Raw genomic sequence first — 24,474 nt, 5'->3', positions numbered from 1 at the left:
TTGGATCTGACAGGCACCGAGCTCGGGTGAGTGTTGGAGGCCAGGTGTGTGGTCATTTGCCCAAGAACGATGTTGGAGGCCGTGGGAACAGATGCCTTCTCCAAGAGGGAAGCTACATGAGATGAACACGGAGACCCAAGGAGAAGACGAGGAGAAAAGCCACCCAAAGAAAGAAGTCTAAGGGGAAGTTACAGTGGGAGCAGCGAGGAAGAGAATGAAGACGGCCTAGTTCAAGGGAGGAAGGTGTTCCCAGGGCTAGGCAGGAGGCCGCAGCCTGTTTCAGTCGCACTCCTGCTCTTAGTGGCCTCGGGGCCTCCGAGGTATAGAGTGTGCAGTTCCCCGGGCCGACTTTGACTTTCATGAAGCCCAGCTGTCAGCCTGAGATTTTTGTTGGTAGAGAGACCTGGAGATGCCCTTAAATATTTGGCTTTGAGGAGACTGGCTTTGCACAGATGAAGTAGGGCATTTCTGGAGGTTGGGGATGGGAAATGGTCTCACGGCCATTATATTTGGCCTCAAAGGAGGGAACATCTAGACAAGGGCTGTGGCACAAGGATGAGACAGAATGAGTGGCCCTGGTTGTCCTCCGTTCGGCCCACCCCCAAGCCCCTCCAGCAAGCATGGCTTTGAGACCAACCAGAGGAATGTTATTTTCGCGGTCCGAGGAAGGCCGCCCCTGCCTCCGCCCCTGAGCGCTCTCTGGTGCTGGTTTGCTCCGCCTAAAGCCCCTTAGACTGTAGAACGAACCTTGGATTCTATCATGAGAAGAAGGGTTCTTGGGCATAAATATTTGGCAGAGTTAATAGATCATGGAGCGGTCCGAACCCAAGCACAATCTGTTTTTTGGTTTTCTTTGGGGCAAGGTGATTTACAGGAGAGCCTATATCTAAAGTAAGAAAGGGAACAGAAAGAGGAGGCTAGTTCAGGAGTCACCAGGCCAGGTCATGGTACAGCCAGGCGGGGGACAGGGCAGGAGTGGGCATCACAGAGGAGGAGGAGATGCTGTGGGCAAAAAGGCCGTGCGTGACCTGCAGGATCTCTGTACATGTTCCGTAGAGAAATGTTCACCCATTTTCTTAATTTGGGTTCCTTGCCTTTTTAAAAAAAAAATACATAGTTTAGGTTTCGATCTTCTTATTCTAGTCATTTCAAAAATTTCAGCTGAGTGTAGTGAAGATCCCTGTTTTTCTGCACCCTGGAGGGAGACCTTTCAGGGAGGTGCTGGCTGCATTTCACTATACAATCTGCTATATTGTCCTAAAACCAGTGAGAAGGTTTGCACTGAAGACTTGGAGATTGGCAGGTTATTTTGGAAGTGGGGATGGGAGGAAATAAAACAATGTTCAGAGTAGTCCAACTCAATCTCCATTGGAAGAGTATTCTGTTTCGTTACAGAAGGAGTGCAAGAGGCAAGGTGGGGATCTGGGGAGTAGAACAATGTTGAAAATAGTTCAGTCTCAATCTCCATTGGAATTAGTACAGGATCCAGGGGTTTATTAAGACAGAAACTACTGGAATTGGACCATGTTGCCTGACCAAAGATGTGAGTTCAGTTCCTGTATCTCCTCAGAGTAAAAGCAGTGTGATCTTGGAAAACTAATTTCATCTGTGAGTCATAGTTTTCTCAAGTGTAGTGTGATAGAAGTATCACTTGCCACTAATTACACTGTAGATCATGTGAAACTCTTTGAAGTCTCCAACTGAGAAATCAGAATAATTTAGGTTTTTAAATATATGCAAGTCTGACTGCCTCATTACCTTTATAAGAAGCCTAGAGGCAGAATGAGTGAATAATAACTTGGCAACAAAAGAAACCCATGAAAACGAGCAGTTCTTTCCATAATTCCTTAAAATGTTCTTAGTTCCTTTTGGGGAATTGAAGAGGTGGAAGGGGAAGAAGATGACACGTGGGGCATGATGGTGGGGAGGTGGGAAGGGGGCCGTTGAGGAAGCCAGGGAGAAGGATGCCATCAGAAAGGTGGAGAAACAGATAGATTTTGTTGCCAAGGGGGGAGAGTACAGGCCTTCCTGTTGGATGTCAGAGTGTGGGGTTGAGGGAAAGAGACTTGCGGAAAGGTCACTGGATTTGGGATAGTAGAGTTTTATTGGTGACCTTAGATAATAGTGAGTGCTTATTTAATAATAGGTGCCAGGTGCATATTTATCTCATTTAATCTTCCCATTATCCCTATGACGTGGGTCCTATTACTCTGTCCTCAGTTTACAGCTGTCCACATTATCCTAAGAGACCACTAAAGAGGCTGAAGTCCTATAACTAGAGGAAGACTTGGACCCCAGGCTCATGTGATTCCAAAGCCAGGCTGTCTCACCACCCCTACCCCAGAAGCTGGGAGTTTGATTCCACAAGTGGAGTGGCAGCCAGACTGCAGGCTTCACGGTGGTGCAGTGAGGAGGTGATGGTGGGAAGGCAGGTGCACAGTCAGGACTTTGCCTCTAAAGGAAGAGAAAGGTGGTGACTCAAGTCACAGGCAAGGGAGTTTCTTCCCAGAAAGGATAAACTCTTTGGAATTTGTAAAAGAGATGTTGCAGGAGAAAGGGATCAACATTCTGCCCAGTGGGGCTGTCCTGGGCCCTTCCTGGATTCAACCTTTGGTACATCTGGTCAACCCTGCCGTGTGTGATTTTTGTTTGTTTGTTTGTTTTTTTGAGAACTGAGCTATACAGTGAGGTGATGTCTTTGAAGCCATGGTTATCATGGCAGGAATTTGCCAGGTGGGATTGGGAGGGAGGGGGTAGTTTCCCCCTCCTTCCCTAGGTGGCTTCCCTAAGATTTGGGGGGGGTTCATCATTGGTTCCAAGCAGCACATAAATTGATAAGAACACCCTGCATTCCTTGGAGCATCCACTCTAAATTGTTCAAAGCACAGTCATATCCACCTCACATGATCTTCCGCTCCTGTCTTCGATTCTTCCCACCCCTCCACCCTCCTCTCCAGTTTGGTCTCCCCAGGAGTTGTCACGTGTGGCTTTTTTTGTCTGATTCTGTTGCTGTCATAGACGCCAGTGTAATCTCCCCTTGAGGAGAAGCTCTCTCATCAAAACGCTGAAAGTCAGTCTGTACTCCAGCGCTGGCTCTCCCAGAGCTGTTGGCGCGTTCAGAGGTTGGAGGGCTCTGGTGCACTTGAGTAAAGCAGAATTGAGAGCCAAGCTTAGGGAGAGGAGTTTGTTCTCCTAGTTTCATTAATATGAATGTGTAGCCTCTTGGGCTGCATGGGCATTCGGAAGGCATGCCTGTGGAGCCGTGGGTGTGGGCTGTTTCACTGGACTCCACGGGGTGGCAGAGGCTTTGGCTATGAGTCTGGCCCGTGTGACCGGCCACCTGCCCCCCGACCCTGGGGCAGGATGCTCAAGTGGCCAGAATCCAGAGCAAACCCTATCCAAGAAGAATTCATCCACCACGTCCTCTGGATTTCGTCCTTGGGCTGATAGTTGAGGCAGAGCTTTTCCTCTGAATTTATAAAAGAGGTGGCAGGATTCCTCCCTTAGAGAGAAAGCCAGGAGCTGAGTCTTACACGCACCCCTCCCTCAGAGAAGGATGAGTTGGGATCTCGGCAGCAAAGTGCTTTACCTAGGCGGTAACACAGCTCCGCTTAACCCTAGGGCTACCTTGTGCAGGGGTAAGCATTTCAGGAGGGCAAGCCAGGTGCACGGATACCGTCTCCTCCAAGGAAAAGGAAAGAAAGGGAACCCTTGGCGAGACACTCTACACAGAAATGTGCTTCTTAAGCTCCAGGCTGATTTAAAACACGTAGGGAATGCGTTTGGGAGACGAACATGACCTTGGCATTAAAGAAAGTGGACAGAGGGTAGAATTTAAGCTAAGCACAGGGAGGGAAAAGGAAGTGTTCTCAATTCTTTTTTCTTTTCTTCTTCCTAGCAAGAACCAGTTGAGTCATCTTTGGGGCTTAGTAATGGAGTAAGTGATCTTTCTCCTGAGTATGCGGCCCTGACTTCAGCTATAAAAAATGAAGTGGATAGTACGGTGAACATCATAGGTAAACTGTTTTGACATCTCATTTTTTTATACACACGAGTAGCTCCCTGGGGTCGAGAATTTGTAAAACGTGATTTGAAATAACCTAGTCAGCGGGAGGAGGTCTTGGAACCATTTCAAAATGCAAGTTCAGGCCCCCAGATTTCAGGGCTGAAGAATAAAGGCCTTTGAGGATCAGATAAAGGAACTGAGGCAGGTCCGCCTCAAAAAAATAGGTAGATGAGATGGGGATGTTCCCCCCAGCGGCTAAGGATTAGCGGTTCTCAATCTTTCAATAATTGGTCACGTGGGCAAAAGTGTGACTTACTTAACCTGGGAACAAGGAGGGGGGAGACTGTCCCCATGAGTCCTTTCAGCATCTGCTCCGTGATGGGCCTGCCACAGAGGTGGTGCTCATCTCACAGATGGGGAAACAGAGGCCCGTGGCCAGAGGGCACACTGTGATCCCACAAAGAGTGTTGAGTGCCTTCTGTATACCAGACGTAGCGCTGTGAGCCAGAAATAGGTTGGGGAGCAAGGCGGGCCCAATCCCTAGTTTCATGGAAGAAGACACATAATAAACAAATAAAAACTGCACGTAACAACAGCATTACCGTCTGTGATAAATGTGCCAGAGGAAAAGAGTGGAGAGATGAGATGCCGCCAGTGGGTGAGGACCTGCAGCGTGGGTCCCGACGCAGGAGCGCGCTTGGAGGACTAGAGGGAAGGCCAGTGCTCCTGGGGAGGGCGCGTGAGGCCCCTCGGAAGGGAGGCGGGGCGGGCTCACGGGGACCTTTGAAGACCCCGGGAAGGAGGTTGGGTTTTATCCCCAGACTGCTGGAGGGTGTGGGTTTTGTTTTGGTTTTTTTTTTAAGTTTTTAAAAATTGAAGTATAGCAGATAGTAAAGTGCCCAAATGTTTTACATACACACGCCATGGAAGCACCACCCCTGGAGGCTTTTCAGCAGGTGGGTGACAAGTGTGAATTACATCTCACTAAAGTCCCGCTGGGGTGCTGCCAGCACGGATGGTAGGGACTCTGCAAGAGTGGAGGAGGCCCAGGCCTGACCTTGTGTTCTGACTCCAGCCCTGGAATCCAGAACCTCAGTACCTTTTGGTTCATTACATTTTGTTCCATTTTGTAAACAATTAGGGCTTCTGATGCTGGTAAGAACAGGAAACATCCTGTTGCAAGAGCGGGCCTCACATCTGACGACCTCCGTGTGCGGGTTCTCAGCTGAGCAGGGACAGGAGGCCATGGCCGTTGCCCCTTCCCCTGGGCTTTGTCTGGAGTTTGGAAGTCGAATCACACGTGCAGGGTCTCCCTTGCACGTTGAGGTCTCCAGCAGCGTGCAGCGTGAAGGAAGAACGAAGCCTGGGTTGAGACTCAGCACGTGCTGTATCTCATGTCGGGATGGCCTTGCCTTCCTCGCTGGGCTCACGTCTGAATGGGGCACTTTTGCATAGAGACAGATGGCCCCACAGTCATCTTGAGCCGCGCGAACTCTCGGAGAGAGAGAGCATCTTTCTCACTTCCCCTCTGGAGTGAGGCCGCTCGCCTGACCGGAAGCCCAGCTCTCCTCCCTCCTGGGCCCTTTTTTCCACGGCTGAGAGCTGCTTCCCCAGCACCTGGGTTTTTTGTCATCCCTTTCTCAGCAGGCTGTCCTCGGAAAGCCTCTGCCCACTGAGCCCTTTTTAAAAAGGAAGATATTTGCCAATCTCCCAGGCACGCTTTCTTAAGATTCAGCTTATTTCGAGGCAGCTGGTTGGCTTTTGGAGCTCCCCTTCATTAAGGAGGTGAATTCAGCCTCAGATAAAATGCCAAACAAAAGCCAGAATTGGACCAGTTTTCTTTACCTTTTTTTTTTTTTTTTTTAACATTTTGGTTGAGCCTTCAGTATGTAAATTCTCTGCCAGGTCAATTGTTCATTGCCCTTATGGTATGATTGGTGCTACACGGTGTTGGTACTAATTTAATGAGTCACTATCCTGGGGCAAAGACGAAGGCCAGGTTTGGTTAGAGAGTCACCTACTGGATTAAATGATTCTCTTCCTAACAATAAAATCATAATGGATGCCAGTAAAATGAGTTTGAATATCTCTTTGTAATTAGTCAGTGACCCTTGTGAAGGTATGTAATGATAAATGAAGTAGATCCATGCAAGTATTTTAAAGAAGTGGGTAATTTGTGATTATTGCTGACAGTAGCACTAGCTCAGATTTTAAACCCTTCGCAGAGCTTTGTCTACACTCTCCCAAGTGACCAGTAATTAGCAATCCAAGCCTCTGCGATGTGTGGACCGAGATGAGAAGCACAGGGGTTCTGATTCCAAGGCCGCTGTGGCATTTGAGAGATTCTCTTTCGGGCTCTCTTTACTTTTTAAAAAATGCTTTATTTAAAAACGAAACCGTTTCTTGCTTTCCATTCATTTGTCTCTAAACCCAGAGTTCCGGCCAGTTTTGTATCCAGGCACCAACATGAAAACCTCAAGATGTTTTCATTCTACTCTTATAAGCCCATGTTTATAAGATTAAAAATGGGAGCTGAAACGAGTCCTTACTATGAGAGCATTTTTCTCGTTGTCAGTAGGCTCTGTCACTAGGGAGATAGATTGAAAATCAGTATCTTAATCCCGTGGAGGCCAGCCACCTAGTACATTTTTATTCTGGAGGGAAGGGTGCTGTTTGGTAAGTGAATCCAGTAAGGGGGTAAAGCACGAAATGTACTGTTACCCTGACAGCTGAACTCCTGCTGGATTGCTGCTGTGTTTTACTTTTATTTCTGCGGCCGATCATGGCAGGAAAACACACACACACACACATGCACGAGTGTGCACACGCTCATGGTCAGTGGGCAGTGTCCTGCTCTTGCCTTCTTGTCCGGAACGACTGAATGTACATCCAGATGTAGCAGGCTGTGCGCTCCAAGCAGGAGGGCAGCATCTCACTACTTAAACCAGGTCTTTTCACGTTTCATCTCTCCCTCCTGTTTAAATGCACAGGTCAGCACCTCCAAAGATCTTTCCTGCTATCCCTTTAAGGGGAGGGAGAAAAAGACTCATTTTTATTTTTACTTTTCTTTCACATCGAATTATTTTGTGTGTGCGGCAACTTCTGTCTTTAGGAAGCGGAAGAACCCAGCAACATGTTGGATGGTTCTGATAATTCCCTGCCGGCCTCTTGCCCAGGTCAGCAGGGCCTCCGCTGAGCTGTACTGAAATCACCTCCAGGCCAGTGTGAGAAGTTAGCAGGTGCGGACATTCTTTCTCCCTGGCCTAGGCGGGGCTTCATAACCCCATTGTGTTTCTTGATAAAAGGTAACCCCACCCTTCAAGAAAACAAAGATTGCTGTGAAATGAGGGAGGCTCTTCATGACCCTGAAGTAAATCAAGCTGGCCTTAGGTGACTAGACATAGACAATTAGGAAATAATGTAATTTGAATTCTGTCGATTTTGGTGGCCCAAAATGCACCTTCTAGGGTGTACCTTTTTTTGGTAGTTGCTTCCAAATTTGACCAACTTTATCTAAAGTAAACCTTGAGTAGCTTTTTTTCAGCCAAGCTTAGAAACTTGAATATCGACAGGAGCAGAACAACAACAAAAAAGTTAAAAAAAAAAAAAAAAAAAAAGGGGGCAAAACAGATTCACAACTAAGAGACCAAACTTAGGGTGCCCCCAGGGCCTCACAGTTATAACTCAAGCCTGGCAGCCTCTGGTACCCGAATTCATAATGACTTGAGGATGGCCAAAGGTGACGCCAGGCTGTAGAACTGTCTTCAACTTTTCCAGATCCTTTGTTCCCTGTTTTGTTTGTTTGCTTTTGTTTTTTGCCATTTTCTCTGGTGCTTAAGATATGAAAATTTCCATCTACAAGATAAAAAGTAGATTTGGGGTGGTTCTTTAGATGGAAGGCACCCCTCTTGAGAAGGAGCGAGTGAAGGCTTTCCATGCTGGTTCATCCCTCAGGAGCGGGGGCCAGTGACAAGGCATCCAGTTTTATCAGGACCCCTAGAAAACTCTTAGCAATAGGAAAGTCCGTGTGAGGTGTGAACCCAGGTCTCACAGTAAACCCAGACACAACCGATAATACATCTTGTTTTTCTTCAGTGAACTGGACCTTGGAAAAGCCAAGGTCACAGAGTTGAGGCTGCATGGGATGTGCCCTCGGTCACCACGTGCACCGGCAACCCAGGGCAGTGGACATGGAGGTTTTTTTCAACCTTTAGGGAGTTTTTATTTACCCAGGAAAGCTGCCAGCTTTTTACGAGGCTGTATATATTTTTCCGCCTTGACACCGCCACCTTATTTATAATTAACTATCGAATCCTGTCTTCCCCCGTCCTATTCCTCAAATCCGTCCCCTTCTTTCTATTTCAGATGCGACTCCCAGTCACCTTCGTGCTTGCCTCAGCTCTGCTTCCATGCTGCCCCTTCTCCACACACAGTCATTTGTTAAAAAATGCCAGTCTTACCATGTCACCATTGCCCCCAACCCCCCAGAACAAAGACCCGCATGTCCCCAGGGTCCTGGTGACCTGGCCCCTGTCCACCTCTTTTATACTTGTTTTTGAACTCGAATTCCTCTGAACAGCTGGACTTCCATGTGCCTATCCAGCGAGAAAGAGAGGTTTGGGTTGTGGGTTTTGTTACTGTGGGGTGGACGCTATAGCTCTGTCAACCCAGCAGAGTAAGGAATGGGCGTTAGGCGGGTCCATCGGGAAAGGTGTGCTGCCAGCCCATGAGGTCTTAGCCAGGTTTCTGCTGCCAGACCACTGACCCTTGAGACACGGCGATGAACTCAACTGAGTTTTCACTAGAACATATTATTTGCCCCCCTTTACAGCAGAGCAGCATGTGATGCGGTTTCCTCGTGGAAATGCAGAGTGTGTACCACACCCTGCGCCCATGTCGACCTGTCACTGCTGAGGCAGTCTGGCCCCTTCTCTGAAAGTACTAACCCCGTAGAGACTTGTGTCTCCCAGCGTCACCCTTGGATGCCTAAACCGAATCATGGCCAGAGTTTATTTTAAAAAAAAGAAAACAAAAAGAGCACCAGATTAGAAGTTAAAAGACTGGGGTTCTAGACCTAGTTCTGCAGGTTTTTATTTATCACGTGATCCTAGGCAAACTCCGTCACCTCTCTGAGACTCAATTTCCTCGTTATCTAAAGTGGAAACGAGGGGACTTCCCTGGCGGTCCAGTGGTTGAGACTTCACCTTCCAATGCAGGGGATGCAGTTTCAGTTCCCGGTCAGGGAGCTAGGATCCCGCATGCCTCATGGCCAAGGGACCAAGGTATAGAGCAGAAGCGGTGTGGTAACAAATTCATTAAAGACTTTGAAAATGGTCCACATCAATGGTCCATTTTTTTAAAAAAAATTAAATACAGTGGAAATGATAAAACTGATCCCACCTACCTCACAGGATTGTTGTGAGGACCAAATGGGTGTAACAGAAAACTCACTGTGTGGTTAGAAGGTGGTAAAATTAATATTATGATTGTGGTATTATCAAATCATATTAAAATATATTTGATTAAGAGACATTGCCTCCATCTGTGCTGCGTCATCAGGGGTGGTATTCACAGTTTAAATTCTCGAAGTTTCAGATCAGGGCAAGAAGAAATTTCTCTCCATGGCAGCATGCAGATGGCCGGCTTTTATACGCTTTTATCTTGACCCTGCAGCTGCCTGAGTGACCTTGGCAATTTACCCAACCTCCCTGGGTTTCAGCTTTTTTCAGCTGCAAAGTGATAGGACCAACCCACCTTCACAGAACCTTCCCGTTCCTAATAGTCTACTTTTAAGGGCTTTCTCTGAGGCATGGGGGCAACTACTTTCTCAGGTGGAGCCCTGCATTGTCAACAATTGTTAATAAGGTAAGAATGACCTTTTAAGGAATCAAACCGGTTCATCAGTAACCAGCCATGAATAATATTGTTGTAAGTCTCAGCACCGAGGTCCAGATAAAATTACATGCCTGCAGGGGACTCTTTTCCTGATGCGCTGACCTTCATAATCTGGAGAAGCTTAGTGGATTTCTAGTTCCCTAACCATTCAGGAATTTCCTTGGCACCCAATATAGAACTGTTGAAAAGCAATTTCACTATTGGTTATGAGCCCAGAGTCTTATTAAGGTGAGATTTGAAAGGTTTTATCCTAAGAGGGGCTTAGAAAGCCCGGGAAACTCAGTTTGAACTTCCTAACTCTTTCTTTCAGGGAGACGGTGCTGTTGAGAGGGAAAGCTGAATTGCCTCCTGAGGCTGCCACTTTCCGGCTGTCTGACCTTGAATTAGTCATTGAACTCTTCGTTAGTTATTTAACTCTCCACGATGCTTTTCCTCCTGTCTAAAATGGGGTGATAGCTGTGTCTTTCCCGTGGAGTTGTGAGGTCTGGCAGGTGATAGGTCAAGGTGAGAAAGACAAAGTTCAGGGCCCAGGAAATGCTAGGTTTTGTTATTATCGGTTATCAGTCATGATACTGTAGCACCTAGAGGGCTCCCACTTCTGACCTTATGTGCTGTAGCAGTTTGCTAAGCTTGCTATTCTTGTGACTTTTCATTTGTTAGGAGTCAGTGGCACTGTCTGTGTTGTCCCTTAGGGCAAAGTTTGGTGGTTCAGGGGAAATCAGCTCTCATCCATCTCCATAGATGGATAAAGAGAGAGATACGGATTAGGGCTGGTGCGTAAAGCCCTTCCACAGAGCATCTCACATGTTGGGATTTCCCAGCTTCTCTCTTGGACTTGGCGACTTACGAGTTCAGAAGTTTCTAAAGTGCCCTCAGTCGTGTTCAGATGGAGAGCAGTGGTCGTCCCAGGCACAAAGCCACATACTCCTAGGGCAATGCCTGGCCTTAGAGATCATGTAATCTTATTAACTGGGTATCCAGATGTAGCCCAGAAAACTAAAACTTATTTTTCTATCCTGGTCACCAGCATTCAGGATACACTTAAAATTTGAATAGAGATGCTTATCTACTTTTTGTCTTAAGGCATGTGTGTTAAGTGAAATACCGTAAAACTAACCCCCTTTAGGCGTTCAGGTTTATGAATTTTGACAGACATCCTACATTTAAGACATTTAAGACATAGGACATTTTCCTCACCCCCAAATGTTTCCTCTCCCTCCTTCCAGCCCCTGGCAGCTATGGCCTGCTATGTCTTTATCCCTTCACCTAGGTTTTAAAAAACCCGCTTGCCAGGAGTCTTGAAATTTTCTAGAAAACATTCGTCGTTCCATTCGGTATTCACAAATGGTCCTGAACTCCTGCGGGCCTCTGGCTGCAGTCTGGGAGCCTTGCTCTGTTTATTCATCTCTTTACTCAGCAAATATTCACTGAGCTGCTCTCTGGTACAAGCCGTGAACGTGTGCTGTGACTCGAGACAAAAAGTTCTAATGCAGGGTCTCAACTCTCTCCGGAGCCACAGTGTGGCTGGGAGACAACACGTAAAAATAAAAAGTTAAATAAAGGGACACTGCGTTAACTGGGCACACGAGGCCGAAAGTGAAGGCACGTCACAAGGTCGTGTCATGCTGTCGTTTTGGCCAAGCCATGGGGACAGCAAGCGAGGGCCCCGCAGGAAGGAGAGGGCAGTCTGTTCTGGGGGGTCGGGAAGAGGCCCCCCGAAAGCAGAGGCATCTGACTCCTGCCTGGCACTCACCCCCCCCTTCCGCCCAGCGCGCTGCCGCCTCACCGAAGCCTTTGATTTCCTGGAACTGGAAAAAAAAATATCCCACTTCCTGAACTTTCATCACGGGCCCTCCCCCCTCCCCCCTTTTCCTTTTCACTACTGTCCTCAGTTTATTCTCTAGATCATTGTGGGCTGGCCTCCAGTCCTACTGGACTTCTTACCAACCAGATCCTGGACTAGATTACACTTCCTCTACCCTTCCTACCTGACAACCGTGCCTTGTACAAAGAGGATGCTCGAGAAATCTCTGTTAGTTGAATGGCTGAGTTGGGACTTATGGGGGAAAACACTGAGGGAGAGAATTCCTGGTCAGAACAAAGGGACATAATTAGGAAGATGCTGGAATGGCTGCCGTAGTTTATACTCCCAGGAATGACAGTGCAAGGGAGAAATGAATTTTGGAGGACTGGAAGTTAAAGGGGCCTTGATTTAAATCAAATCTATATAAGATCGTAATTTTCTTAGTATGTAAGGTATCAGTTTTATCCACCCCCTCCTCAAACACACACACACACGCACACAAACACACACACACACACACACACACACACACGTCCCGTTTGGTTTCTGTCTCCACCCACCAATTTGGGAAAGGACAGGACCCATCTTGTTTTCCTGCCGTCTTATTTTACTTGGGAGAGGAGGCAGAAGAAACTTGAGAGAGGTCAGTGTCAGCGCTCAGTCTGTGTCTGGTGAGCTGCATAATTGATGCTCTCGGGCTCAAGTAGTATAGTCCAAAGGATAAAATAAGAATTTGGGAGTCTGCCTGCCATATTTAGCCTGCCTTCCTTTTCTTTAATTTTATCCCCTCCAGGAAAACCCACACGGCATCCAGTTTCCCTTCCATTCTGTATGCTGTGGCTTTGTGGAGTCTTTTATCACATCCCCAAATCTCCTTTCCCAGCCTCTTCAGTGCTTTTCTTTTCTTTGCTAGAAAATCCATGAATTCTCACTGCCTTCTAAAACCTTACCTGAGTAGAAATCAGGTAATGTTCTCCCTGCCTTAATGCTTAGTCACTTCATCACCCCCCTTCAAGTAATTAAAACAGAAACCCACGTATAAGCAGAAATACTTGAGTAATCAAAATATTATACTTTGAGCAGTGAAAACAGGAACTGGCCCATGATGCTAACTTCTCAAGGAGACTGGAATGTGGCCGCCTTCCCGCCTAATCTGAACATTTTACAGGTGGCTGGGGACGTAGAGCACTGCCCATAATCCACGCTGTGTGACTTTGGACAAGCGACTGTACTCCTCTGTGCCTGACACTCTTCATTTATAACAGGATAATGATGCTTTCCCTGTCATTCTCATGTGTTGAAATGTTAAAATGACTTATACAGGCATGAGTAAAACATTGATTATGAGGGCAAAGTGCTTTGAGAGAGGCCCTTGGGAAAACATTGTTGGTCCCATTTGTTTATGGGTGCCAGTTTTCAGAGATATTCCATCCAATCAATTGTCAACAGAAGTATAAGGTCAGCTCTGTTTGAAAGTAGGACAGGGCATTAGGGGCATTCAAATTAAAACAAAGATGAGGTATCACCACACATCTATCAGAATGACTTAAAGTCAAAAAGCAGTGACAACACCAAAAGCTGGCTAAAATGTGCATAAATTAGCTTGTCCATACATTGCTGGTAGGAATGTAATATGGTATAGCCACTCTGGACACTCGTTTAGCAGTTTCTTGTAAAACTAAACATATAATTACCATGTGATCCAGCAATTACACTCTTGGGCATTTGTCCCAGAGAAATGGAAACTTATGTTCAGATAAAACCTGTGCATGAATGTTCATAGCAGCCTTATTTGTAATAGCCAAAGAATGGAAAGGAACCTACAATTCCTTCAATGGGTGAATTGAATTGGGTTCCTCCAATTGAAGGAACCTACAGTTCCTACTGATACACACAAAAACTTGGGTGAATCTCCAGGGAATTCTGCTGAGTGAAAACAGCCCATCTCAAAGGGTTACTGTGAGTCCATTTATGAAGCATCCTTGAAATGACAAAAATTATAGAAATGGGAAACAGATGAGTGGTTGTCAGGGGTTAGAGACCAGGGGAGGAGGCTGCAGGAAGGTGGATACAGTTACAGAAGATGCTTGTGCTCATGAGACTGGTGTGTTGACTGCGGAGGTGGGTATGTGAAACCACGTATGTGATGAAATTGCACAGAACTAAGTACACGCACAAACCCACACACACAAAGGAGTACAAGTGAAACGGAGGAAATCTGAACAAGATGCATCGATGGTCAATGTCAATATCCTGATACTGTATGATAGTTTTGCACATGGGTAAAGGGCACGCGGGATCTGTGTATTATTTCTTACAACTGCGCATGAATCTACAATGATCTCAGACTGAAAAGTTTAATTAAAAAAAAGTTGAGTCAGGATTCAGAGGCAGGGTGGTCAGAATTCATATTATCAGCGTTTTGAGGAATTGATGCTCCGAAGGTGTGTTAGAATTGGGAAAGCCTTCTTTTGCATTGTTTTGATATGACATCCATTGTCTGCAGAGGAGGAGGAGGGCTGGGAGTATGAAAGGAGCATCCCACAGCTAGAAATGACACAATAGGGTGGATTTTGGTGGTCCTTCCTCATTATGAAGGTTTGATGATGTCTCTCTGGACCCCAGGACCCAGAAACTAGCACAGCAGCTTCCTTTAGAGCAAGAGCAGAGAACAGAAATGGGTCAGGTTCAAAGCACTGTTTATCTCTCTGGCCCTGGGGCTAGGTCTGGATGCAGCTCTCGTCCTGCAGCCTTGGCTGTGGCCGGGTTGAGTTTGGGATGTTGCCACATGTAAGCACCATTGGCAGGCACACTGGAAATAGCCCTGGCGAGCCAGGTTATTGGCAGGTTGCTTCTCCAGGGACATTAGCCCAAAGCTAAGGCTTGTTCTTGTTTCGTGGCAGATGACATTTGGTGACCAGGAAACTGACCCTTGGCCTCTCTGGGGGGAGGTTTCCTTTCTCGAGAGTGTGTGCTAGGATTGTGAAGGCAGGTGATGCTGGTGCATGATGGCGGTCTTTTCTTTGAAGTCGTAGGACAGTCACATCTGGGGAGCAACATTGAGGATCAAGAGATTGTCACTAATCCACCAGACATCTGCCAAGTTGTGGAAGTGACCACCGAGAGTGATGAGCAGCCGGTCAGCATGAGCGAGCTCTACCCCCTGCAGATCTCCCCCGTGTCTTCCTACGCAGGTAAGCGGGGGGGTCGGAAACTCTGGAACTGAGCAAGGAACCAGGGAGGGCGGTCCTTTAGTCTAGGGTCACTGGTTTCACCAACATAGCAGAGAACCTCTCCTGTGTCCTAAGGATTATTCTGTCTGGAACTAGTCTTGCTTTAATGTTCTCAACCAACAGCTTCTTGGATATTTTTGTTCTCAATTCAAAGACTCAGTCACAGCATTTTACTTGATCACCCATAACATGTTCGTGCATGACTAACGAATAAGAAGATTTCTTTGGGGAAGTAGTTCATCTGAGTCTATTTTATTTGCGCAAGTTATCAGAAATTCGGAAGGATGTTTTTAATGGAATCTGAGTTTGACCCAGCTGGATAGGACCGTAGGGATCACCTCTTCCGGTTCCTTCGTTGGAATAGAAGGGATTCCTCCAGGCCACACGGCCAGTAAGTGTTTGGGTCAGGACTCGAACTAAACCTTCAGACCCCAAGTTCCATTCTGTCGTTCACCAAGTTTACTTGGCACTTCCACGTATTTTCCTCTTCTTTTTCAATTTCATACAGCTTCTAGCTGGGCCAGGGACTGAGCCCACTGCAAATTCCCCAGGGAATGGCCACAGAATGGCAGGAATTGGCCCTGACAGTCACAGGCTTAGCACCAGGTTCAGTGGGTTCTTCCATCCTTACAGGATAAAGTGACGGCTCCTTTTCCCCACCAACATTAATTACATCACCTCATACACTCCTTCTGACGATCTCCACTTAACTTTTGGTGACTCAATTATAATTATGAAATATAAGTTCTGAGTCAGGGTTCTTGCTTGCAGATATTACAGATAAAAAGCAGAGGCCCTATCATGGGTAACCAGAGTCGCTCTAATAAATAGTTCAGGAATTCTTGCCAGTGTCCTCTATGTGTTGCCAAATAGCGTGTCCTTCAGTCAGGACGCCACCCCAGTGAGTGGCACAGAGTCAGCGTTAGAATTAGGTTGATTCAAATGACAAGTTGTTTGTGAATTATCCGCCGCTAAATTAACCTCATATTTCCTGAACCCCAACTTTCTTTCATTTTAACTTATTTTTTTCAATTGTGGTAAAATATCCACAACATAACATTTACCACTTTTAGCCATTTTTAGGTGCACATTGCAGCAGCATTAAGTGACTTAACATCGTTGTGCAACTAGCACCACCCTCCGTCTCCAGAACTTTCTCATCTCGCACAACTGAAACTCTGTGCCCATTATACAATAACTCCCCCTCCCCCTCCCCCCAGCCCCTTGGCCAGCCCCCTTTTACTTTCTGTCTCTCTGAGTTTGGCTACTCTAGGTACCTCGTATAAGCGGAATCCTACAATATTCGTTCGTTTGTGACTGGCTTATTTCACTTCGCAGAATGTCCTCAAGGTCCTGACTTTCTTTCGTGCTGGGAACATAAAAGGAAAGTGAGAACGAACCTTGGCTACAAGAAGCCTATAATCTGTCAGACGGGATAAGCTTGTCATCAGTTATTTATTCATGAAACATATTTTGAACTCCTCCGTGTGCCAGGCCCTCTTGGATATCTGCCAGTCCTCGTAATAATTACTATTTGTTGCGTGTTTGTTGTACCCAGGGTACCGTGCTAAGTGCTTGAAATCGATTGGCTTATTTGATTATCATGAGAATAACCCCGTCAGCCTGGGTACTGTCATTATTCTCTCTTTAAAAGTTAGGTATCTGAGGTCAGTGGGGTGAAGCAGCGTGTCCAGAAACGGACAACCCGTAGCACAGTCAGACCCACACGTGGTTGATGCCAAAGGCCTGCTCTTAGCCCTTGGACTGCGCCGCTGCCCTGCAGGACCGTGTGGAGCTCTGCCTTTCAGAACAGCCCACCTCCCAGGATCTCAAGGACCAGCCAAAGGAGGCAGAGCAGGATGTTTATGCCCTAATTTTACAGTTGAGATAACTGAAACTTGCAACACTAAGCCACTGTGCTTACATTTCCCTGACGATGGCTGAAAATGTGTGACTTTCCTCTGTATCATGCTGCTGCAGGCATTATTACACCCCAAGTGTTTTGGTTTTTTCTTTTTTCTTAAGGGCTTGGAGCTTTAGAATAGACTTTTCTATTTATCTATTGAGTTAGACTTTTCTGAAGTCTTCTTGAGGATTCTGGAAAGGCCTCTTCTTGCTGTTCTGCCAGCACTGGCATTTTGCTTTAGCAGAAGAATCCCAAGAACAGCTGATTCATGCAGAGAGAAATGAAAATTTCATTACCCTTTTCAGGACATTTGCAAGATTTGAAAAGAAGGATTTTAGTGCCAGGCTGGCAGGCAGTGCGGGTTTGGTTGGAGCCTGGTGTTTCAGCCTGGCCTTTAGTTCTTTCGATTGTTTTCACTGTCTGAATTTTCTAGAAACCTGTGAAGGGAAGCTTCCTGGATAGAGTCAAGACAAGTCATCGCTGCTACTTTTCTAGAGCCTATGACACATAAGAAACTTATCTGTTACTGACCATGGGTAGCTAAAATCTTTCAGTCAGGGATTCCATAGCTTGCTACTAGGAAAGGCAGCTCTTTGGTGGTATTCACTTTCTAACTTTACGTTCCCCACGAGAATAGGCTGTTTGCCTGTTTTTCATGACAGGGGCCCTTTGTGTGGACTACTGAACTGAATTTCAGCCTCCTCAAACCACTTCATTCACTTAGAAATCGGTATTTGGAAGCGGCTGTTGGCTATTTCCCCCACCCCTACTGATCACTGAAATATAATCCCAGTAGTATTACAAAAACCACATTCATTTTTGCAAGTCTGTCTTCTCCATGGTCTAAATATCACGGTGAGCAAGAAAAGGGACAGTTCCTTTGAGTGGACGTACTTGCATTGGATTGTTTTAAGACAACATGAAATTCTAGTTGGATTCATAAAACTATGTCCTGGGGAGGGATGTCCCAAAGCCCAACCTTGGGAAACTCTAGAGACAAGTCATTTTTATTTTTAAAGATCTACCGCAAAGTGGCCTCTTGCCTGCTGTGTGGCACCAGGATTTTATTAGGTTGTGGGTGGTTTAGTGAAAGAAAGCCACAGTAGTATTTTGGGGAAGGCTGAACGAGAGTATGGAGAAGAAAGTATAAGACGAAGGATTGATTGGTGATAACTGAGAGAAGGGAGATTTCCTTCTGACCAGTGACCAGCGGGAAAGACTTTGGGTCCTTCTGGAAACCGTAGCAGACTTGCATTTTGTTGGGTGCGGCAAAGATAAAAGTGCTGTAAGAGGACTCTGATTTGAACCTCTTCATTGAGCCTTCTAGGGAAAGTAATTAAGGAAATGATTGAGGCAAAGGAATCCTTGTCCATCTTCTTAATAAAACTTGTTGAACAAGAGCCTTCCAGAAAATGTACCAGGATGTCGTAGCGCAAAAAGGCTGTGACAAAAGACGTCTCCCTCCCCGTCATGTTCCTGAGATGGTCTGACGATAAAAAACTGGGCTGAGTGGAGTATGAACCTGAGACTAGCATCATTGCAAAACTGCAGCTCTGGAAGAAGCATCTTTGGGGTCCTCTAATCCAAACCTCTTCCTTCCCTCTCACCCCAGTCGCTTTCCAGGAAACGGAGACCAGAAAGATGAAACAAACTGCTTAGGTACCTGTTATTACTCTGTAAACACTTGCAACTTACTCAGACCGTGCTTGGGAAGCAACTCCAAAAAATTGTTTTTAATTCCATTCTACTCAAAGCAAGGACGAAACCAAATCCAAAGTAATCGGAAGGAAAAATGAAACAACTAATGTTGCTGTGTCGGTGGTAACATTGATCTGGAAGCAGGAGCTGCCATGAATTCACTTGTTCTGTAAGAACCGATCTTGAAAATGGCAATGGTGGAGTAAAACCAAGAAAACAGAGGAAAATGGGCGTGAGTGCCCCCGACAAAGTGCTCTGAGCCAGTGACCCAGGGGGAGCCGGGGGCACCACTGTTACTCTAGAGAGAAGGGCTTGGGGTCCTCAGGCTAGAGCTTCAAGCATCTCCTGCTCCTAGGCTGAAGGCGCTCAAGGCCATTCTTTTAAACAATGAAAATGAGAACTCCCAGTTTGCTAATATGGAGAGTCTTCAAAACTACTTCAGAGGCAGTTGATCTTCCTTTAGAAACGATGCTCTTCAGCTAACGTTTGTGTCAGCTGAAAACAGAAGTTCAGAGCGTGTGCACTTGTCTTGTCTCCGACTATCTCCCTGAAGTTGAAAACTGGGTGCTTACAGGCGATTAACATTCTGATTCTGTTCATGGTTCGTGCCAGGCTTTACCAAGGAGTCTTCCCCAGGGTCTGCCTTCCCACCCCTCCCGCAACTGTGACTCGGGCCGTGGAATCCCAGAACCTTGGTCTAACCTGCTCGTGTTTGCCTATTTCCAGCGCCCAGAGCAAGCCTGGTGGCATCTTGTTTTTACGTGAAGGGGAGAGGAACAGAAGATGATGGTGTTTATGGAGGGTCATTAGGAGTGGAGGGGCCTAGACCTACAGGAAGGGAAGAGGAACCTGGGCTTCAGAGCACTAAGAAAGCTAACCATAAAAATGGAAAGGGGATCTTGAAGTTTCACCAGAGGCTGGGGCAGCAGGAGAGCTTCAGCGCCCGGGGCCCTGGAATCAGAAGCTTGCTTTGTTTTCCCTCCTCTGTGCTGACTCAGTCCACGACGACTTTGGCTGGTTTCTCAACGTCTCTGTTCCGCATTTTTCTTGGGAGTGGCAGCACTGATTCCTGCCTCCTCGGGGTGCTGGGCTAGCCTGAAGTTTGAGTGAGGAGGGGCATTTTCCCTTGCTGTTGTGTATAATTTGTTTTTGTGTGGAAACCTCTCTTGTGCCCGGCGTTGCCAGTTTGCCCTGACAACTAGGGTTGGGCCTTCTCCGGGCTTCTGCTGCCCCCGCTGGGGATGCCTCGGGAAGTCTGCTGAGTCTGAGGAGTGGACGGGCCCGCCTTCTAGTTGCTGGGGGTCAGCGCTCGGCAATCACTTGTGCCCGGGTGAAGTCACTGGAGGAGAACAGTGGCCGAGAAACGTGCAAAGAGGCCCCAGGGTGGGCCCCGTGTAGTAACTTTCGGTTTCTTTGTTTGAGGAATGAATCTGTGCCTCAGTTTGTCCGTTTGTTCCTTAGCCTTTAATTCACGGAGGGCCTGGCCTGGGCCTGGTGCCCTGGGTCGTCAGAAGGACTCTATCTGGGCTGGGAGCCACCTGGCCACAGCTGTGCCACCAGCAAGACGTGAGGCTGGAGGCCAGTCCCTCTGTAGGTTTGGGGTGGAAGGGGTAGAAGGCACAAGAACACACAAGGTCTTCTGCACAATCAAGGGGTGACAGGACCTGCTCCCTGACTTAGGGTCCTTGAGAGACTGAACAAGACCTGCGTGCAGAGCACCGGCCCACGTGCCCCAAAAACGTTCACTAATACAGCTTCCCTTCAGGCCATGTCTGCGAAGTGAATGACCCAGACTCAGGGCTCTCTAAGGGTCTGTGTATTTTGGAAGTTCTACCCGCTGTGCTTTCATTTTCTCAATGTTCTGAACCCTGAAAAACTGCACACCATCAATTTTGTACTTAAAACAATTAACATTTTTCTACTTAAAAAAAAAATTAGTTTGCTTTAAAAAAATCAAATTTTTTTTGACTTAAAAGAATCTTAAAAAAAAAAAAATCTTGTATTCTATGTACAGGTGATGTGTAATCACTAGCTAGTGACTGTGACCCTGTCACCCTAGCGTGTGGTGCAGGTCCCCTGTTGAATGAGGCTCAGGACAAAGGCGCACCAACATTTACTGGGTGTGGGCTGTGTTCCAGGCCCCGTACTAGGCCTTTCCCTCACTCATTATGTAATCCTCTTTGGAAGGTGTTTATACTCCCATTTTACAGATAGGGAAACTGTGCCTCAGTGAAGTTAAGTAATTTGCTCTGTGTCTCACAGGCGGCAGGATGAATCAGGATGGTAAGTGAGTTAGTTATCTATTGCTGCGTGACCCTATAACCACAAACTTAGTGCCTTAAAACAACACACATTTATTATCCCACAGTTTCTGAGGGTCAGGAGAGCAGACATGGCTTGGCTGGGTCCTCTGCTCAGGGCATTCTCTGCACAGACCAGCAGTTGAGGTCTGGTCCAGGGCTGCTGTTTCATTTGAGGATGGGATCGGGGAGGATCTGCTCCCAGGCTCACATGGTTTGGGGCAGAATGTAGTTCCTGGCAGGTTGTCAAACCGAGGCCCTCAGTTTCTTGTTGGGCTTTTGGCTGGAAGCGGTCCTTAGTTGTCTGTCATGTGAGCCTCCCCGCCATGGCTGCTGGCTTCCTCAAAGCCAGCAAGGGAGATGGTCTCCTCATTAGACAGGTTGCAGGCTTACATAACGTAATCACGTGCATCCCATCGCCTCCACTGTGTTCTGTTGGTTCAGAGCAAGTCACAGGCCCCGCCTGCCCTCCAGAGGAGGGAACCCCACAAGAAGGTAAACGCCAGGAGCTGAGGCTCACGGGAGCCACCCTAGAATCTGTGCACCCACAGTAACCCAGGGGGAAGATGCCACTTCATTAATCCAGGATATGAGTACTGAAGGGCCGTGAGGGAAAGGAGGGATCTGAGGAGAATGGGGCTCATCTGGGGAGGCTGGGCTGGGACTTAAATGAACCAACTGCCGTGAATGGGAAAAGAAGACCAGTGAGCGGCTTGTGACGGAGCAGCTGTGAGGAAAGGGCCTGAGTGGAGCCAGCAGAGGGCCGGGGGGCAGGGGTGGGCAGAACGCAGATGGGCAGCCCGGGGCCCAGCACCGCATCCTGGGAAGAGAGGCCATAAATAAACACAGCCTGGCCCTGGGAAAACGAGCCACCGTTCAACTCTATAAATTCTGCCCTAGCATCTCCCAGGCACACGCGTTTGACCTGACACAAGGGGACGGAGGTTATGAGTTTAGTGATGCATTTCTCTTTTGAAGAAAGACGTGCTGATGTATTTTTTTAAACACTGCCTGAGCCTCGAAACAGTTTGAGTGGCAGGAATGATGGGCCTGTGTTTTTCTCTCTGTGAACAGAAAGCGAAACTACCGATAGTGTGCCCAGTGATGAAGAGAGCTCGGAGGTAAGCATGGTGGCACCGGGGCAAAGCCTTCCCAACTGGCACGTCGGTTTCCCTGCTGCTAGTGAAGTTTCTTTTCTTTTGATCATGAGTTTCACTTTTGGATTTTTTTTGGTGGTGGTGGTAAAATATACATCACATAAAATTTACAGTGCTTTTGGATTTTGACTTACAAAATGAAGCTTTGGGAAGTAAACGGGAGGGAAGGGAGTAAGATGTTACTGTAAGAAAGGAGGCTAGGACGGCAGGAAAAGGCCAAGAAACGCTGCTATGCTTACCGCCATAAACATCCTAATTCACAAGCAGAAACAGAAGGTCCAAGTGGCCCAAGGCAACGATAAGAAGTCAGTGTCAGAAAGTGCTAAGCAAAAGTAGCTCCCCAGATACCGGAGTGTCCCCTCCCCCCGGCCCGCCCTGTGATCCCTGCCCACGGGCCAGGTATGTGTTCAGTCCGGATTCCAGGGGCTTTGCTTCTGATCTCCCTCTTCTTGGCTGGGCTCAGACAATGGCAGGAAATGGCTGTAACTGTGAGGGGAAGCATTCCTGCGAAGCCTGCTTTGTGTCTGTGTTTGAGTGATTGAGAGACAGACAGACAGACTGACTGACTAGTGGTTGTCTGAATTAGTCATTTCCCAATGTACTAAATACTTTAAAGGATAGTCCAGGAATTCTGAAAAGACAGTAGGTGTAGATGCGCACATACATTCGGAACCTGTTTCTTCAAGGTCAGAATTCTAGCTCCTTCTCTGAATGCTTCAAGGTCAGAATTCTAGCTCCTTCTCTGAATGACGCCACCCTTGAAGCCAGCTATTTGCAGGCACTCTGGAGCTCTAAGCTGTACCCGTTTGAAAGCAGTCCAGGGGCGTTCCCTGTCTTTTATTGGGTTCCTCGCTTCCCGCACTCTGAAAATGCAGCTTGACTCAAAGATCAGATCGGGCCATCTGTGAGGACTTAGTCGCCCTGACACACCAGCCATCCTGGCCCAAAGCTACCTAACCATGAGGCTGGGCAGCCGGAGTAGAGGGGAACCAGAAACCAAGTTGCTGCCTTGTTTTCCTGCCTTCATAGGACAGTCTTGGCTAGATTTCTGGAAGGTAGCCAATGGGCATGGATAAAAAGGGAAGAGAAACTGTGCTTGGGGCATGCATGGCTGGGAATGGATTTTAGTTCAGGGGTGTGGAGTCGCTAAGGTTCTCGTTTATTCCATGCCTCTTAAGAAATTCAGACACCAACACATGGGAAGAGTGGCACATTTTTTAAAAAGCCATTCAAGAGAAGGCAAAGGAAATGTATATCATAATTATTTTCTTTGAAAGGGCCGACCACACTGGCGGAAGAGGAACATTGAAGGCAAACAGTACCTCAGCAACATGGGGACCCGAAGCACGTACCTGCTACCCAGCATGGCGACCTTCGTCACTTCCAACAAGCCCGACCTCCAGGTCACCATCAAAGAGGAGAGCTGTCCCGTGCCTTACAACAGCTCCTGGCCCCCGTTCCCAGACCTCCCCCTCGCCCCCTCCGTGACCCCAGCGCCCAGCAGCAGCCGGCCAGACCGGGAGACCCGGGCCAGCGTCATCAAGAAGACCTCCGACATCACCCAGGCCCGCGTCAAGAGCTGTTAAGCCTTCGACTTCCCCTGGTGGTTGTTGGGATTTCTTGGCTTTGTTTTATTGTTTGTTTGTATTATATTTTTCTTTCTGACACCTATTTTAGACGAATCTTAAGGGAAAAAGCCTTGACAATAGAACTTTGATTGCTGTGTCCAACTCCAGTACTGGAGCTTCTTTTTAACTCAGGACTCCAGCCCCTTGGTAGACGCATATCTCTAGAGCCTGCTGGATCTCCCAGGGCTGCTCCCTCAAGTTCAAGGACGTCATAGGACCAACACCCACACGGGCGGTGAGGTGCTGCATTGCCTGCGGTCAAGGCCAGCAAGGTGGAACGGATGCCTCTGAATGGAGGAGAAAATGTGAACTAGCTGGAATTTTTTATTCTTGTGAATATGTACATAGGGCAGTACTAGCGACGTTGCAGTCTGCTTCTGCACCTTATCTTAAAGCACTTACAGATAGACCTTCTCGTGATCCTGCTCTGTTTCATAGCACAGTCAGCACCTCTCTTCCCTGCTCCCCTCCCCTCCCAGCCCCTCCCTTCCCATCGCCTCTCCCTTTGCATCCCCTCCCCTCCCAGCCCCTCCCTTCCCATCTCCTCTCCCTTTGCATCCCCTCCCCCCCCCGCCCCTCCCTTCCCATCGCCTCTCCCTTTGCATCCCCTCCCCTCCCAGCCCCTCCCTTCCCATCTCCTCTCCCTTTGCATCCCCTCCCCTCCCACCCCCTCCCTTCCCATCTCCTCTCCCTTTGCATCCCCTCCCCTCCCAGCCCCTCCCTTCCCATCTCCTCTCCCTTTGCATCCCCTCCCCTCCCAGCCCCTCCTTTCCCATCTCCTCTCCCTTTGCATCCCCTCCCCTCGCTTGCCTCCCCTTCATCCCACCCCCTCCCCTCCCCTGCCCTC

General features: G+C 47.7%; 1 protein-coding gene across 2 annotated transcripts in view; it reads left to right on the top strand.

The window, feature by feature from the left end:
• The window catches only part of IRF2 (interferon regulatory factor 2), an 84,186-nt gene extending 60,040 nt beyond the window's left edge, over positions 1-24,146 (top strand). For both annotated transcript variants that reach the window (XM_036838753.1, XM_036838754.1), the window contains exons 6-9: positions 3,899-4,016; positions 14,735-14,899; positions 21,917-21,963; positions 23,277-24,146. In XM_036838753.1, the coding sequence (XP_036694648.1) occupies positions 3,899-4,016; positions 14,735-14,899; positions 21,917-21,963; positions 23,277-23,585 (639 nt within the window). In that variant the 3' untranslated portion in view covers positions 23,586-24,146. The remainder of the gene's footprint in view (positions 1-3,898; positions 4,017-14,734; positions 14,900-21,916; positions 21,964-23,276) is intronic.
• Positions 24,147-24,474: the final 328 nt, after the last annotated feature.

The sequence above is a fragment of the Balaenoptera musculus genome, chromosome 21, assembly GCF_009873245.2.
Source record: "Balaenoptera musculus isolate JJ_BM4_2016_0621 chromosome 21, mBalMus1.pri.v3, whole genome shotgun sequence".
NCBI classification, from domain to species: Eukaryota; Metazoa; Chordata; class Mammalia; order Artiodactyla; family Balaenopteridae; genus Balaenoptera; species Balaenoptera musculus.
The sequence above is the reverse complement of the archived record's forward strand: the minus strand, read 5'-3'. Positions and strand labels throughout refer to the sequence as shown.